We start from the raw sequence: 18,322 nt of genomic DNA, 5'->3' as shown, positions 1-18,322 counted from the left end.
AGATTATCTTCTGTGTCTGTGTTAATTGGTTTCCCTTTTCTTTGTTGAAGAGGGTCTGTGCAATCCTTCTGCCTAGTCCGCCATCTTGCCCCGCCTCTCCTCACCATTTCTTACTGCCTGAGATGATGAGATAACACTCTCTGAGTGTTACAGCTGTCTCCTGGGTCTAGAAGGTTCCTAGCACAGGGAACTCAGGTCAGAAGAATGAACTCTGCTCCCATATCTTCTTCTTAGTGGTAGTCAAGTCCCTCCCGTCCTCCTCTGAGATGTCTTCTTTTAAGCCTAGCAGGGTGGCAAAAATGACCAATCCCCTTGTTAGGGTTCCATATACCTTATTTGCATGGCTCTACCTCCACAAGCATGCCATACACCTTATTTCCATTATTAGCAAGCTATCCACTGCTAAGCAGAAGGCTGGTGGTTCAAATCCACCAGCCACTCCTTGGAAGGAAGGTTGGGCAATCTACTGTCATAGTGATAACTGCCTCAGAAACCCAAGGATGGGTCACTATGAGTTGGATCCAACTTGATGGCAGTGTGTTGTGTTTTTTTGTTTTGTATCCAATCCCTTTGGTGGACCAAACACCTCATTTGCATAGTCTCATCAGTGTTTGGTGAGAGTTACAAGACCATGGTGAGAAAGTTCATTAAAAGCAGTATATGTCTCCACAATGGGCAATCCAAAAATTCACTTCCATCAAGTCGATTCCAACTCATAGAGACCCCCATTGGGTTTCCAGGGCTATAAATCTTTATGGAAGCAGACTTCCTCATCTTTCTCCCATGGAGCAACTGGTAGGTTTAAACCACCAGCCTTTTGATTAGCAGCCAAATGCCTTAACCATCAGAGCTCCTTACCACAATGGGCAATAGTGACTATTATTTTCCCTTGGTAGAATGAACAAAAACCCAGCAAGTTTGACCTTTCAGCTAATATTTAGATGGGCTATATGTATTGTTAAGGAGCTCTGGTGGCATAGTGCCTAAGGCATTTGACTGCTAACCAGAAGGTTGGTGGTTCAAACCTACCAGCCACTCTGCAGAAGGAAGACTGAGTAATCTATTTCCATAAAGATTTACTGCCTTGGAGACCCAAGGGGAGTCACTATGAGTTGGAATTGACTCGATGGCAGTGATTTGGTCTTTGGTTTATATGTATTGTTAGTCATATTGATTAAATGGTTATGTAGCTCTTATAGATTGAAGCAAGGTGCAGAAGAGACAAAACAACTTTTCATTCTAACTATACAATGTTGCTTCCTTTTTCCTTCATCCAGAATGTCTTGAAGTTCACGGAGCAGGAACACCCTGACTATTACCTACTTCTGGTGTGTGTTCAACGCCTCAGAGTATTTATCTCACACTATACTCTGCTGTTTCAATGCAATGAGGATTTGCTTATTCAGAAACGGAAAAAACTCAAGAAGTAAGGTTCTGATGTTGCATCGTGGAGGGTCAGTCAAAGGCTTCTGAGAACAGGGAGGTAGACCAGTCAGTCTAGGTGTCTGTCACAAGTAACATTGTGTGTTAAGTAGCTGGAATGCAGTGATGGGGGGGGGCAGGTAGAAGAGGAGAGGGAAGGGGAGGGGAGAGAGGTGGACAGGTCGCCTACTGCAGGGGGCATCTACTTTGGTGGGTATTAGGAAAATAAGGACTTTCACTCTACTGTCTATGCATATCCCTCTTATCCCATGTTGCTGACCCCTCAAAAATAGTTCAGTTTTCCTAAATTTTCCAGGTTCAAAATTATAGTTCACAGAACAGAATGTGGTTTCATTAATTCAATATAGATTTATTGAGGAACTATTGGGTACTAGGCACTGTCTAGGCATTAAATATACCATGATGAACAAAACAGACAATAGCCACATGGAATTTATTTTCTAGAGTTGGACAGTCAGTGAATAAATAAATTATATGGTGATAAGTTCTATGGATAAAAAATAAAGCAAAAAAGTAAAGGGGACTGAAGAGATTTCATACTAGGAATAAACAGTAAGGGCTGATTACAGAAAATCTGTGCCTCATAGGGAATAGAAGTGGCTCATAGCAGAGCTAATGACCAGCGTTTCCTTCAACCTCATCCCAACTCACCTGGATGAAACGAGAATCATTTCTGTGGGTGTTTTAGTCCAGAAAAAGATGCTATATGCTAAGCCATGGCTTCTGTAATGCATCTGTTTCCCCATGCCAGCCCTCAAGCTTATTTTAGTCAGTTAATCAGCATCCCTTTCATGCCCAGCAGCCAGCTTGCACACAACCTGGTTAAAGAGGGCCCTTAGAGAGAGATCTTCAGGGCTGAACTTCATCTGAGAAATACTGTTTCTCTGTCTTGGCATAACCTGCCTGTTCAGAGAACCAATTTCCCACTGTATATCTTAAGAATGATTGCCTCTATTCTGTTAGGTCATCCATGGCAAAGCTCTACAAAGGACTGGCTTCCCAGTGTGCAAATGTCGGGCAAGATGCTTCCCCCACTACAGGTCCTGAGGCTGTCCGTGACAGTGGGATGCACTCAGAAGAAATACTGCAACCCTACCCTTCTGCTCCCAGTTCTGGCCCTGCTGTCACGTAAGCACCTATTGCTGTGGAAAGGTTAATGGCAATGTCCTCTGGTGCCAGGCAGTCTGTGTAGGGTAGCAGCACAGCCTGGATCAGGCCTTTATGTAGTGGCCAAGCAGCAGACCTGATATCTAGATCCCACAAGAAGGCACTAGTGTTAAGGGTAGGCTTAAGGCTGGAAGTTCCTCCCAACAACTTTACCACACACAACTGCTCTCCACCTACAGCCTAAGTGTCTTTGGTTTTGGACAATGATAGATGAGAGTGTCAATGAGAATAAGAAGACATTTTACAGCTCTTTGGAAAGGTGAGAACCAAGTTAAAATCTCCAAAAGTTACAGTAGAGGGAAAGAGAAACCTGGTCAAAGGTCTGGGCTCCAAGGATGAGGTGACACAGAAAGAATGTTCCTTAGCCCTTTCTGATTCTTGTCTAAGTTCCTCCAGGAGGTACTTCATAAGCTCTGTTCACCAATTATGACTGCTTTTTTTAAAGTTCTTCTGGGCAGTGTAAGAATTTGATAGCCTTTTAAAGTCTCTGAACACGACCTTCTAGAGCACTAAAAAAAAAAAAAAAACCAAACTCACTGCTGTAGAGTCAATTTCGACTAGAGTGACCCCTCTTTGGGTTTCTGAGGCGGTATCACTACAGAAGTAGATTGCCCAACCTTCCTTCTGAGGGGTGGCTGGTGGGTTTGAACCGCCAGCCTTCTGGTTAGCAGTCAAATGCCTTAGGCAGTACACCACCAGAGCTCATGTATCCTTATAATAAGGATTTATGTATCTGGAAATCATTTTACCTCTAAAAGTCAACTTAGCTGCTTTTGAAACTGGGACTTCTAGAAACTCAAAACTCAAAATTCCCTCTTCAGCAAGTATAGACAGTTCTCACAAGCCTAATTCCTCAGACTTTAATTTCTGTTTTGGGTTTTATTATCTTAAGGAAAATTTAGAAGTCATACAAATTCTTTCCTAAAATTATGATGAAGTGAAAAGTAGGTAATGGAGATTACATCAACTTTTAATCACTATCATTTTTAGAATGCCAGTTACAGTTACTGGGAGAAGCAGCTGACCAATCCAAAACCAAACTAAACTCACTGTTATCAAGTCGATTCCAACTCATAGTGACCCAATTTCCAAGGCAGTATCTCTACGGAAGTAGACTGTCCAGTCTTCTGCCAAGGAGTGGCTGGTGGGTTTGAACCACCAGCCTTCTGGTTAGCAGTCAAATGCTTTAGGCACTATGTCACCAAAGCTCCTAGCTGACCAATAGCACAAAATAGATCTTTTTTTTCCTTTTTCTGCTCTTATCCCTTTTATGAGAACGTTTATCAGAGAGATAGAAGTGAAAATGTAGAGAGGCAGGAGGGAGACACTAAAAAATAATAAATAGATCCCAAGATGATTTCTGTCCTAAAGAGAAGATTCTAGGAGGCCTGGAGGAAGAACTCCACTCAGAAAAAACACTTTTTCCCCCCTTGGTGGAGACAGGTAGGGAATGGATATTTACTTTGTGGATTATTTCAACACTTGAGTCAGTAATAAAACTTTGAAGTGCAGCAAATAGAGCCCAAAAAATGAAATCCCAAGAGATTAAACCCAGACTAAACAAGATGGCTGTTATTACATTCTGTGTAGAGAAAAATAGCAAAATAAAAAACAAACAAGAAAAAATACCCTCAACAGCAGTCTTCCAAGTTAAAAGGAAATTCAAGTCAGGTCATATTTTGTTTCACTATTTCTTTTCACATTGGTAAATGTGACCCCTAATTTGCATTTTAAGATCACCAAAGTAAAATACCCAAGTGTTAGCTTCTATATTCTCATTCTTTATGCATTTTGTGTAAAATGAACAAATTGCCAGACTAATCAGTTTTAGTCAGTGTGCAGTTACAGCTCTGTGATAACTAAATCTCAGCAGAACTGGAGAATCTTATCTGATCTCATAGGTTTGCTATGTCAATGTTATTACATAAACTATTATTTATCCATGATTTTAAAAATTAAAAACTTCCATGAAGTTGGGCAGATTCAGTATATAGCTTTTACATTTGGTAATGCTTTTGTGGGTGGGAGTTTGAGATGACTTATACAACATGCATTAGAGTCATAACCAATTTCTTAGTTTATTATGAAAATGTCAAATATACACAGAAGAGTACAGTGAACCCCATTATGCCCACCACCCAGATTCAACAGTTATCAAGATCTTGTCACATTTACTTTTTCTGGGAACTTAAAATTATTTTTAAGTGTGAATATCCATTAAGTGGAACAAAATTTAAGTTTTCATTATTTTGTATGACTCAGCTAGGGCAAGAAAGGGAGAGAACAGTGAAAAGTGCTTGAGACAATGACAGGTCCCAAGTGGTAGGGAGGGTCAGAGCTTCCACAGGAGGAGTGATGATCGTCTTCGGCCTGCCAGCCATCTCTACACAGGGCCTCCTTGTCTCCGAGAAGCTCAGACGGGTAATTCAGGCATCCGCTTTATGGTCCCCCACTCTCCCATCTGGGGGACAGGGGCTTGTGGGAACTCTTAATCGGAAGTTTTCTGGAGCTTTGTAGATCACACACATAGGCGCCTGGGAGGAGGAGGAGAGAGTTCAGTGCCCCAGCAGTGTGTGGTAGGTTGTGTGGCTCCCGGCCTTGCGCTCGGTGGGTCCTGCACCAACAAACCGTAAGCACACCTGTTTTGTATTCTGTTTCCCCTTTAAAGACATTTGCTGCCCCCAGTGAAGAAAAGCCAAGCACAGCAAAGTCTGATGGAGAGCATGCAGCCCGGAAAGCCCAGTGACTGGGAGATGGAGGGCAGAAAGCACGAGAGGCCAGAGAGCCTCCTGGCGCCGGCGCAATTCTGCGCAGCTGAGCAGGACGTGAAGGCGCTCGCCGGGCCCCTTCAGGCCATCCCCGAGATGGACTACGAGCCCGCCCCGGCCGAACCGCTGGGCAACGTGGAGCGCTCCCTGCGTGGCCCGGCTGAGCTGCTGACGGACGCCCGCGGCTTCGTACCCGCGGGCTACGAGGAGTTCGAGTACGGCGGCGAGATCTTCGCGCTGCCCGCGCCCTACGACGAAGAGCCCTTCCAGGCCCCGGCTCTCTTCGAGAACTGTTCGCCCGCCTCGTCCGAGTCCAGCCTGGATATCTGCTTCCTACGACCTGTCAGCTTCGCCATGGAGGCCGAACGGCCCGAGCACCCTCTGCAACCGCTTCCCAAGAGCGCCACATCACCGGCAAGCAGCAGCGGCGCGTACAAGCTGGAGGCGGCGGCGCAGGCGCACAGCAAGGCCAAACCGTTGAGTCGCTCGCTCAAGGAGTTCCCGCGCGCGCCGCCCGCGGAGGCCGTGGCCCCGCGCCTCTACAGCACGCGCAGTAGCAGCGGCGGCCGCGCGCCGATCAAAGCTGAGCGCGCCGCGGCCCCCCACGGCCCAGTGGCCGTTGCCGCGGCCGCCCGCGGCGCGCCCAGAACATTCTTCCCCCAACAGAGGTCCCAAAGCGAAAAACAGACCTATTTGGAAGTAAGGAGGGTAAAGTAAAACCGAACCAAACCCACAGCGCTGGCATCCCCGGGCCTCAGCGACGGGATGTCCCTAGATCTCCAGGGAGCACCGATCATGCCTAGCGATGAGGGGGAGCCGCTTGGCGGAGGGGAGCGGAGTGAGGTCCAGGCGAGGGACCAAGGCTGGGCTGGCCTATGGGACAAGTTCTGGGTTAAAGCCCTTGAAGCCTTAGCTTCTCTCCCTGGTTTAAACCTTGTACTCAGGTGCCCTTGACAACTAATGTTGGTGCCCATTCTCCAACGTCAGGGTACCAAGAGCAGTTCTGTTGTCTTCTGTATGTACAGCAACAAAGAGAGAGCAGGGGACTCTTTTTAGATACCTCCCACAACACACATCCACAAAGAGGGACACACGTGGTCTGCCCTTCTGCCTAAACTGTGGCACCATCAGAGTTTCACTTCTTCAAAAACACTGCACACCAATTCCCGCTTCTGGCTGTTAGGTGCACCTCCTTAATTAAATGTTCAAACTATTGAACACTTGGTGTACCTGTACCCCCCCATCCTCACATTCTTGTTTGTAGCCTGTGAGCAGGTACGTTGCCCTATGTCAATGTGAATTCGCTGCAAAGCTGAGTTCATTTCCACTAGCTTTCCTTTTGACTGAAAAACGTGTCATTAATTTTAAGACCCCAGTGGGATGGAGACATCTCAAAATAGTCAAAGAAGTCACAAACACCTTCTTTGATCTCCTTATCAATATTTGGCATTTTGATGTCTAACCTTGGTAACAGTAAGCCTTGAGGCATTTAAATAAGCAAAACCAAACCCACTGCCATCCAGTCGATTCCAACTCATAGTGACCCCCCCCCATTGGGTTTCGGAGGCGGGAAATCTTTACCGAAGTAGATTGCCCCCATATTGCTTCTGCAGGGTGGCTGGTGGGTTTGAACCACCAATTTTCTGGTTAGCAGTTAAAATGCCTTCGGCACTGCACCACCAGAGCTCCTTGGGGCATTTAAATAGGTGCTTAAATAATATCCAAGAAAGGATGAATAGTTTCTGAACAAACACTTTCTTAGCATTTGTGATTGAGACAAGGCAATTTCTGATTAAGCAGAGAGAGTCACATGATTGTTCTGATTTGCCACCAGCCTTCCCCTTTAATATCATTTTAGAAGTGGTGGTTAAGTTTACAGGACAGCTCTGTGTTGGTACATCTTGAAAATGGCATAGTCCTGGACCAACTTTACCTGCGTTAGTGTAGCACCTGGGAGCTCTGGTAGTGTAGTGCCTAACGCATTTGACTGCTAACCAGAAGGCTGGCAGTTCAAAACCACTAGCCACTCCTCAGAAGGAAGACTGGGCAATCTACTTCCATAGAGATACCGCCTCAGAAACCAAAGGAGGGGTCACTATGAGTCTGATTCAGTTCAAGGGCAGTGAGTTTGGTTCGGTTTTTGGAGGGATCAGGAACTCTGGTGACATGGTAGTTAAGCACTTGGTTGCTAACTGAACCCACAAGGCACTCCACAAGAGAAAGATTGTCAGTCTGCTTCCTTGGAAACCTGACGGTCTGCCTATAGGGTTTCTATGAGTTGGAATCGACTTGTCAGCAATGGGAGGGTGATGGTAGGGTGCAAAGGTTAAGCATTTGGCAGTCTGGACCACTAGCTGCTCCTTGAGAGAAAGACCTGGTGATCTCCTCCTGTTAAGATTACAGCCTAGAAAACCCTATGGAGCAGTTTTGTTCCATCACCTGAGGTCATTATGAGTTAATGTACTGGATGGCACCCAACAACAAGGTGGTTGGTCAGATAAGGCCTCCTAGATAAGCTAAATGTCTAAATTCAAATTTAAAAGCTGCCCAGAAGCTGACTGGGTGGAGTGAGGAAAAGAAGCATGAAAAAAGGCCTTTGGACATTGAACAACAGTCATTTTTTCCTAGGTAGGAGTGCTGGAAATTATGCCAGAGGGACAGGAATGGGCTGATCATGAAGTGCCTTAGAGCTTGCTGTTCCCTGTACTTAGGAATCCAAGGCTGGTATCTACATAAGGCATAACTGATCGTGTGCTGCTGTGGCAGCTAATGGTGCTGAGCTTCCCAGGGTCTCAGATTCCCTCCTGGTACTGATTACCAATACTGAACTTCATAAAACTCTAGTAAGCAAAATTTCTCAGACAAATCAATCTTAGGCATGTGTCAAAGTTTAAAAGGTTATCAGCAAGGCAAGTGATAGTGCCAATTCAAAGTGCTCAAAATTCAGAAGGCCATGGTTGTTGGGAATCCTAGAGAGAGGTTGTGGGCAGAGGCTGTGTGTGCTTGTGTGTATATATGTGCATAATGCATGTGTGAATATGCATTTATATGTGCATTGTGTGTTTGAAGTGATGGACAGGAGGGGAGTTGTAGTGTCAAAAGATTAACCCTTTAAAAGCCCCATCCTTGAATGTGGCAGTTCTTTTCTGCTGAGATGTGCAAAGTATTGACTGCTCCATCACTTCACATACTCTGTGTATCTTTCACCTCTGACCGTCAGTGCCAGTTATCCCATGGCCCTTCGTCTTCAGTCTTTAAGAGTCAAGAAAGAAGATAGTGTATGTTTCAGTGGAAAGAGTACCAGAATAAGGGTCAGGAGATCTGTGTTCTAGTCCTGGCTCTGCTTCAAAATAGCTATATGCCTTTGATGATTCCTTTGGCTTCTCTGTGCCTCCAGTTTTCTTATCTATAAAAATGAGAATATATACCTTACTGACCTCACAGGGTTGTTGTGAGGATCAGGCCAAATAAGATAAAAATTTCTGAATATGCTTTGAAAAGTATGGAATGCTATGCAAATGCAAGTTATCAACAAGAGCATGATTCTACAGCAAGATTTTCCTTAAACTATGGATAGGTTTAGTCCCTTAATAGTCTCCCAAATCCTACTTATCAAAATGTGGTCCTTGGGCCAGTAGCAAATGCATCACCTGGGAGCTAGTTAGAAATGAAGAACTTGGGGCCTGGAGCTACTGAATCAAACCTACATTTTGTAAGATTCCCAGGTGACTTATATAAACATTAAGTGCAGGTGGGCTGATGCATGCCTTAAACCACTGGTTTTCCCCTCCAAGTGTGCATAAGGATTACCTAGACCCAAACTCCAGAGATTCTGAATCAGAAAATCTGAGGTTGGGCTCAGGAATCTATATTTTAAATAAAGGTCCCACGTGTCCCTATGGTCCTAGGACCACACTTGGAGAAACACTGCATGTACTAAGCCATCAAGATCTCCATGGTTTAGTTATGAATAATCTTAGTTGGATCTCAAGACATCTCCATATCTATAACTACAACCCCAAATTAAAGTCAAATTCATGTTGGTTTTTTTTTTTTAAATCATCCCTACTCTTCACTTCTCTATAGTAAGCAGTCACCCATCCAATTCATGAGGCTTTCAAAGCACCACTGGGGTGGGTTTTACTTTTACTCTATGGGTTCTCTGAAGGTTATTCAAAATGAAGTGGCTATTTTTAGGTTGCAGTCACCTCAAGGTAAATATTTTGTTCACATGAGATATAAATATGTATGCATATCTAGCTTAAAACCTATACATGCATATAAATACATATTTTAAAACAACAACAACAAAAATCCAACCCAACCTACTGCCATCTAGTCAATTCCAATACATTGTTGTTGTTATGTGCCATCGAGTTGGACCCGACTCATAGTGACCCCTCCTTGGGTTTCCGAGGCAGTATCACTACAGAAGTAGGATTGCTCAACCTTCCTTCCAAGGAGTGGCTGGTAGGTTTGAACCACCAGCCATCTGGTTAGCAGTCAAATGTCTTAGGCACTTTGCCACCAGAGCTTCTTATAAATACATATATACATTTATTTTATTTAGCACATGTTACACTTAAAAAAGAAACTAGAGAGTTCACAAAGATAGAGCCTTATTTTTTATTTAGAAGTCCAAGTACTAGGGATAAACTCACAGGCGCTCTGGTGGCATAGTGCACCAAAGGCATATTTGCAGACTGGAAATACTAGTTAACATTATTTCAACAGGTCCGATCTCTCAAAAACTCCTTCTTTCATGTATGCCTAAAATGGAGAGCTAGGAACATGACTTTGAAGCTAGAATCATAATTAAGCAATGTTCTAATTTTAAAGAAAGAGGAAACAACTCAGAGACTGAGGGAAAAACTACAGGTTTGCCATAAAGACATTGCTTGTGCCAGAATAAGAATTTAATTTCTATACTCTAAACATTAGCTAACTTTATTATTTCCTACTCTTTAGTTATTGTTATATCGTAATACTATTCTAGGCTATTTCTTTAATTCATACTTAAATCCTTCTACACATAGCCAAAAATTACCCTCTTTTCAACTACAGATTTCTTAGATATACTTTAGTTGGGAATGGGTGCCTGCCTTTGGTTTTCTTAAAGTAAGAGGAAAGTGACAGCTCAAAAGTGGTCCCACAGTCAGGATAGGTATTTACTTTAGAAGAGTAAAAAAAACACTCCTCTTTTGTGTTTTCAGGAGATGCATTTAGAAGACACCACCAGATTCTGTCCAAAGGAAGAGAGAGAAAGTGAACAAACATCTTTCAGCGATCAAAACCCCAGGCAAGACCAGAAAGGGGGCTTTCGCAGCTCCTTCCGCAAGCTCTTTAAAAAGAAGTGAGTAGCCCTTAGACAAGACAGCATTGTAACTCGTTTCCTTTGAGGTTTTTTTTAAAACAAATATAAGTCTCAAGTAGCCTGGTCTTACACAGTTTCTTCAAGCTCAGTGCCTGAACCCAGTAGCCACGATCCCTGCTGGGTGAAGATGTTTCTCATGATAATCTCCCACAGTAGAAGCAAACTCAGCTCTCTCCCCTGCCTCTTTTGTCTTTTAGCTCTCCCTTCCTTTTTTGCTAAAGTCATGTGTCTTAACAGGACTGAGCAGAGGTGTTCTGAGAAATGAGCTGGTGGCAATCAAATCCTTTCTAGAATGGGAAGAATGGGAACTAGGGTTGTAATGGGTGTAATGGGTACCACCTACCTCTGGAAATTTCCTAAGGGCATTTCCTCAGCATTTTTGCTTGCAGGGTCCTAGAGTTGTCCTGCATGCTAGCCCACATTTATGGGAACTTCTGCTAGAGTTTTTTCCTTAATGTGTGGATTTGGCTTGGACCCTAGTTAAAAATCTCTTGAATTCAGTTTCCATATTCCATAAGAGGCAAAAACTAGGCATTTCCCCTCTGTGGTCCTTTAAGATTCTAGGTCCTTATGAAACATCACCCACCACACATTTGGGTTAGCACTTAGCAGAACTGTCTTACAGACTGGGAGACAGTGACTAAACCCAGCATGAGCTGTCAGAGAGAGCTAAGCTTTAGCATTTGGCCATAGAGGGAGTTTCCCCAGTCCAACCAGTGCCTGTGTGAGACTGCTGTTTCTACCCTCATTCTCTCTTAGATTTTCCTTGCTACTTAGTTTCTCTTGGCAGAGGAGGTTCTTGCAGTTAGTTTTACACAAAAAGTCTTTTATGTTCTAATGGATGGAAAAAGGTAAACAAAGGCACTATTGCCACCTGACAATACAAGAGCTGATAAGTAAATCACTTTCTTCTGGAAGGTAGAGGTCACTGGTTGATTTAGCTACTAGGCTTGATGGAAGAATTCAGGGCAGGTCTGGAATAAGGACGCTTTTTCTTTTTTTAAAATGGTTTGTCTACTTCTTTTATTTGAGGGAAGGTGGTACTGAGATTAGTGGGTTCCTGATTGTTGGTCCCTGCCTATTGTTACTGGCAGATGGATGGTGGAGAGGGTAAGGAGAAAGCAAAGATCCTGCAGTTAGCCACAGCCCTACTCTGCTAAGGCTCATTTCACTTTTGCTAATGAAGCCCAGTGCATGCTAGGTCCTCACACCACTTTCTTTATTCAGGGCTGAGGAATTAAGAATTGCATCCCTTTCTCTAGGACCATAGATTTAGATCTTTCCTGGCCAGTGTCTACATCTGACAAATTTAGCAGGGGTAGGGAACCTATTAGCAGGCAGTTTTCCAGTCTGATCTTGGGATTTAGGTTTCTAAATCTTTCTAAAAACTCAGAACTCCCAAGATCACTGCTTGGGCCTATCTTTTTTTTTTTTTTTTTTTTAAGTACTGCTAAATGTTCACAAAACAAACAGCCACTTTTTGCCTATTACCATTTATGATCACTAGGTGCTATGTGCGTGAGCTCTGGTAGCATAGTGCCTAAGGCACTTGACTGCTCACCAGAAGGCTGGCGGTTCAAACCCACCAGCCACTCCTCGGAAGGAAGGTTGGGCAATCCTACTTCCGTAGTGATACTGCCTCGGAAACCCAAGGAGGGGTCACTATGAGTCGGGGCCGACTCGATGGCAAAACAACAACAACAATAAGGTGCTATGTGTTAGAAAGCAATGAGCAATGGAACCACCATTGGTTCCTTTACAAATTCCTGTTTATCAGAGAGATCTGGGAATGCTCTGCCTCTTACCTGAGGCAGAGGACGTGGACTGAAGCAGGGGGATGAGGAAGAACTTGGCTACTGATTTAGCTGCCTGGAACCGACTTGGAGTTGGCTGCCTCAAAAGGGAATGGGTTTTCTTTATTTAAGCAAAAGCTAGATGATCATGGTCAGGCGTGTCATGGAAAAGATTTGTCCTAGATGGGAGATCACTCAAGATAATGACCAGTGGCCTTTCTAGTGCTGAGATTTGATTTACTTGTAGTTTGACTATGTAGCAGCTAAATCTGAGTAATCACATCTTTTTTTTATATCCTGAAACAAGAACTCAATATGGGCCTTGGGACCTGTAATTTTACAGACTCACCATGTAGAAAAGCAGGATTTATCTTTCAATAGACATAGGCTTCCTAAATTCTTGCTGGTTGCTTTCAGTCTTCTTTCTGCTTTTTGGGTTCTTCTTAGATACTGGGCCAAATGGATTTGGTTCATGTCCTTTCTCATAGATGAGTCCCTCAATTCCTCCAGCATAAATAATACTGCTGTGACCAGTAATGGTCCTATCCTTTGTATTTAAATCTGAAGTATTATCTGAAGAGACATCTAGGTGGCACCAGACGACTATGCCCTCGGGTAGCTTTCCTGGCTTTGCAGACCCTGCCTAGGACATAAGCACCATCAGATGATGTCTGCTGATAGCTCATTCAGGTTGTCATGGTGGTACTTAGGGGACTTGGTATGGGATGAAGTAGCAGCTTGAGTAGCTTCTCCTGAGTTTCAAACAAGGACCATGGAAAGTTTGCACCATTATGCTAAGGTAGAGAGGAAGGGCAGGGAGGCGCAAGCTGAGCACAAAAAGTTCAGTGACTTTTAACTCAAATGAACACACCATTCTTCTCATTGATTCACCATCCTTTCTTATATGCATGTTCTATGTGAGACACTTGTATAGGAATCCTGTGTGACGTGGTGCCATCCCATTATGTAGGCTCTTGCACTCTGAAGTTGGGCGCGTGGACAAGTACAGGGAGGAACAAGAAAGAGGCCTTCAGCCCATTCTCCTCCTGTGTGTGAGGAGGTCAGGCTAGCAGCAAGCCCTGCGACTCTGTTTAGTGGGGCCTAGAACCACACCAGAGCCTGGCCTCAGGCCCCAAAAGGGCCTGTGCTGGAAGAGCTGCCTGCCTCCCCCACGGCCCTCTGGAGGCTCATTCCTGTCTACACTGACACACTTTTTGTATCCATAGGGGCTTGTTTGGCTGGTGGCCCCACACACCCAGAATGCTGCTTCGGGATGAAGCTAGGCATGGAGCCAGATGCAACAGAAAACCTGAGAAAGGGTTCTCTTCCCTCTGAGGCTGGGAGGGCCGGATGCTCTGACTCACAAGGATTCAAAAGGGAGAGTCAAGCTGACATCATAAAAATAAATCCTGAAAAATGCCCAAGATATTTGGGGGAAAGGATGATGCTCTGATTATTTCCATCTCAGGCACATCTGTCCTGGTTAGATATCAGGTCACATGCCCCTGAAAGCTGCCCAGAATTGATCAGAATGAAGACTACATATCTTAAAGTTTGAAAATGTTAAAGGACTTAAATTTTTTTTTTTTTTTAATGAGGATTCTCTGAAGCCAGAACAGACTAACATGATAAGGCTTAAACCTAGACTATCCTGAAGTTTGAGGCTAAAGCTTCTTCATCTTTATATATAAATCTTGCATTCAGGTTAATGAGTATTTTGGGGGGTGAGTCATGGGGGAAGAAGATGGTGTAGACAGTTTAGGGAGAGGGAATGGAGTTGGTGCCCTCCTCTCACTTTGAAGGGATTGGAAGATAAAGTATATGCCATTGAGGTGATTAATCCCACTTCCTCACCCACTCTCCTCATTAGCACTTCATACTTAACACACCCAGAGTGTCTCCAGCCAGTCATCACCCTCTCTCTCCATTACATCAGAATACCTCTATTTTCTTAATCACACACACAAAGAGTACTTCTACAGGGCCATATATAATTGAATGTTAGTGAATTCTCTTCTTTTGGTGTCTTATCAGCTATTTCTGCATATGCCCAGCCTCGGCTGTGGAACAGACCATGTAATAGAAAATAGGACTACTAAAGAATCCATTGATCTTTTTATCCTCCCCTCCCTCTCTGTCCCCTTTAAGAGGTCATCTTAAGTCCCTCAACCCATTCTTATCCACTTGGGGTTCTCTCTCATTTCCTGTTTCATTGCCTTATATAACTTTAAAATAGAAAGGGATGGTTGAAGGGATAAACATTTCAGATTACTTATCCCTGATTACAAATGTTTCCAAGTAGGTCATTTCAAATCAGTCACCAGTGATCTGTCTAGTGCACTAGGTTCTGTCCAGTGAAAAATAAGGAAAAGAAAGTTCCTGCCTGTTCGGAGCAAACAGTCCAAATGCAAGGTTAACCTAGCACACAGTGCCTAGCGCAGAGTGAATATTTATAGCACTCAGCAAGTATTTATCACATGAATGCTCGTTTATCACCCTGTTGGTGACCAGGGCTGATGGATTTGGCTGATAGGATAGGTGTCCCCCGCTCCCTGCTTCTCCATGTGCATGTCTCCTAAAGATTTTAAGAGAACACTCTTTCCAATCAGAGGACCAATTCTTCTTAGGTCAGAAGTGTCTGTGACACTGCATTCCAACCTTCCTGCTTTCCCAGCTCCAAACAAACTCTCAGGGTTTACTTGTAGCAGATCTGTTCTTGGATGACCTACCCACTTGCTATTGTTTTTGTCTCTGCCAACTGAGTAGAAGCAAAGTTAGCAACAGGACTGTTCATTTTCCTTCTCTGCAGCAAAAGCTTGGGTGGCTGTGTGTCAGGGTATACTGACAGCCACTTTACCTTTGACTACTCTGCCCCTCTAATGTCCACTGAGAGCTGCCCTCAGTCAAAATGGCCCCCAAAGCTCAAAAGTCATTTGGTTTAAAGAGAAAGGGAATAAAAGCAAATCTGTTGGCCCTTTCTCCTAGATTCTGCAGGTTATTTCCAAGTCATTAAGTATGTTACTCCAGAGTCTAATGGCCATACCACTGGAAGAGTCCAGGTGTTCAGGTATTCAGGTAGCCATATACTATGTAAGCATTATGAAGAGGTCAGTTAAAATTATCTTTAAAGGGAAGAAAGTGATTTTTTAGTCATGGCTAGAGTAGGATCCTTTGACAAGGATTAGCAATCTAGTTAGTAGTTCATTAAATTTACTATATAGAAATGCAGAGAAATTCAGACACCTGGAGACACAGTTTGTGAGAATAGCAGTTAAAAAAGAAAAACAACTAAGCTGAGTCTGTGGACTTTAAAAACTAGACAGGGCGATTTTGGCATTTGTTTCAGAAATGGGAACGCAGCTGGTGAAGATTTCTGTGGTCCTTGGGGCTGGTGGTGACATCAAAGCTTTCCCATTTTCAGGTAAACACTAAACAGCTGCATGTTGGAACAATCAAAGTGTGACATGTTGGGTTTTGGAGAGATTAGTTGTAGCTAAGAGGGGAAACGTGAGGTGAAGATTTGAAATTCTGAGTAATGACTTTTGATGAGAAACTCCATGTGGGGAAGCAATTCAGAACAAAAAGCAGTCAGATTCAAATCCTGCTCCCTACTCCCTCCTGCCCCAACCCATAGGCTTTCCTAGTCTTCTGGATGACAGAAGATATGGAGAAAGAGTGAAATGGCCAACCATATCTATCTTTTTAACAACATTTTAGGCACAGCTGGACTAATCAGGGATGATTTGAACTGGAGGTAGGGGGTTGTTGAAAGAAGGCTTGGAGATTTAGGGTGGGGCACATGAGGTTGTTTCAGGAAGAGTTCCAGGGGGGTGGTCTGTGGAGAGGACTTTTAACTCACCTAGATTTCATCTTATTTGGGAACAGTTGATGAGTACCTAACTGAACTGGGGTTGAGACATAGAATACTTTTTCTTCATTAGGATCTAGTGGGAAAGTGCTCCCTATTGACCTGAAGTAGAAAGCATGGTGGGCAGCTATGGCTTCTTCTAACACATCAAATATCAAGATGAAAAGTGAAAAAAAAAACTAGTCAGTCATAAGATTTCCAGATATCAGGATTTTACTCTTTGTGTGGATCCTGCTTCTTTCTTTGAATAATAAAAGGGGATGTTTGAATTCTGCTCCTTTTTTTTTTTTAAGAAACTGGTAGTCATCATTGATTTATCTAATAACAAGTACTCATAGCACACCTATGATAGGAAAGACCTTGAGTGGCCGTTATCCTTTTGTGGATGTGGAAGCATACCTGACTCAGCCTCAGGATATGGGGACCTTGGTCAGTTGTGTAGGAGCTTTAGACAGAGAACTTCCTAGCATCACTTTCATACATACATTCATGAAGTCTTTTGATATTGGTTCCTAGTCACTGGGCTGGTTTTACCCATTCTAGCTCAGAGTTTAAGCTAGCCAAAGGGCCCCAGCTGAGCTTATCAGAGGTTATTTCTAGAAAGCCTCCTCCCTCCAGGGACTTCTGACATGAACTGGAGAAGGTGCAGAGCTGAAATGGATTGCCCAACTGGCTTAACCAAGATAAAGGAAGAATGTACCTTCGACTGGGAACTCAATTGGACTGATTTGAGTTGTTGACTATTGATTGGGCCTGGTCTCCTTTGTGGTGGCTGAGATTATGGTATCTCCTCAATCTGATTACTGTACTAATTTCTTTATTCTACCAAATGTAGCATATATGCGTGGTTGGCTTCAATAAATCTTTCATTTAAAAATGAAAACAAGCAAAAGCAAGAGTTTGTAATATAACACCCAAATCAGTAAAGGTCCTTATAACCTTGGTTGAGAACAATGAATTCCAACCATTTCAATTTAAGGGCCTTGGTATTTGTGGAGTAGTTAACTTGGTTGAATTAAAAATTGGATTTTTTTTTTTTTTTTTAAATTTTCTGACCTTTTTATCCTTTATTATAATGCTATTTACACAGTATATTACACTAAACATCTACTCAGGACAGTTGTCACAACTGTCCCCATAAAGCATTAGGAAAATATTCTCTTTATGTTCGATGCAAATCTCAGATACACATGTCCTGAGTTATGAAATCCAGGGGAAGTAAAAATTATTCCAGATCTAGGAGGCACTGTTTAACAAATGCAAAACAATTTAGATAGATAAAATATTTGAAAACAATTAAAACCAAATCAACCTGTACTTTATCTGTGTGCTGAGATTTTAGGTCCAGTGGATCAGAATACAGGGAAAAAACTAATGAGAGTCCCTCAATGGATCCTTCACCCACCAAACAAGATTTCTTCAGAAACCGACTTGCTCTTGCAAATGACCTTGACCAAGGAACAGCTGTGTAAAACATACTTAAAGTTGTATTGTCAAGTGGTAAGATGAGGATAAAAAGCTTGTATATATCTGTGCAGGAATATATATATATATATATATATATCTATTGATGTATAAATCACTGAGGAGAACTAATTAAATACTTACATATGAAATGAAATCAATATACAAGACATTGAAGAGATGAAGATTAGTCTATGGTTAAGAGCTGGTTTTTTGAACCTCAACACTTGGGAAAAGGGAAATGAAGACTTTTCACAGCATTACAGAAAACCTCAATAAATTTGGAGGAAAATAAATGTTTTTAAGAACAACTTCCACCTTGAAGTCATTCCCCTAGTATAATTTTGAGCATGTTCATATTTAACATGGATGTGAATTTTATGCTTTCTAAGCATTTAGCTTATTAATTCATCCCAGTGTTTGTAGCCTAACATAGTGAACTATA

At 43.0% G+C, this 18,322-nt stretch overlaps 1 protein-coding gene across 1 annotated transcript in view; it reads left to right on the top strand.

Moving 5' to 3' along the window:
* Positions 1 to 17,885, top strand: part of ARHGEF33 (Rho guanine nucleotide exchange factor 33) — a 61,475-nt gene extending 43,590 nt beyond the window's left edge. The window contains exons 12-16 of the mRNA XM_007945051.2: positions 1,278 to 1,426; positions 2,407 to 2,571; positions 5,279 to 6,086; positions 10,592 to 10,731; positions 17,756 to 17,885. Of these exons, the coding sequence (XP_007943242.1) occupies positions 1,278 to 1,426; positions 2,407 to 2,571; positions 5,279 to 6,086; positions 10,592 to 10,731; positions 17,756 to 17,885 (1,392 nt within the window). The remainder of the gene's footprint in view (positions 1 to 1,277; positions 1,427 to 2,406; positions 2,572 to 5,278; positions 6,087 to 10,591; positions 10,732 to 17,755) is intronic.
* The last annotated feature ends 437 nt before the right edge of the window (positions 17,886 to 18,322 follow it).

This window comes from Orycteropus afer, unplaced genomic scaffold (genome assembly GCF_000298275.1).
Source record: "Orycteropus afer afer isolate SDZICR_OR568_19922 unplaced genomic scaffold, OryAfe1.0 scaffold00131, whole genome shotgun sequence".
Lineage (NCBI taxonomy): Eukaryota > Metazoa > Chordata > Mammalia > Tubulidentata > Orycteropodidae > Orycteropus > Orycteropus afer.
This window is presented reverse-complemented; position numbering and strand designations above follow the sequence as displayed.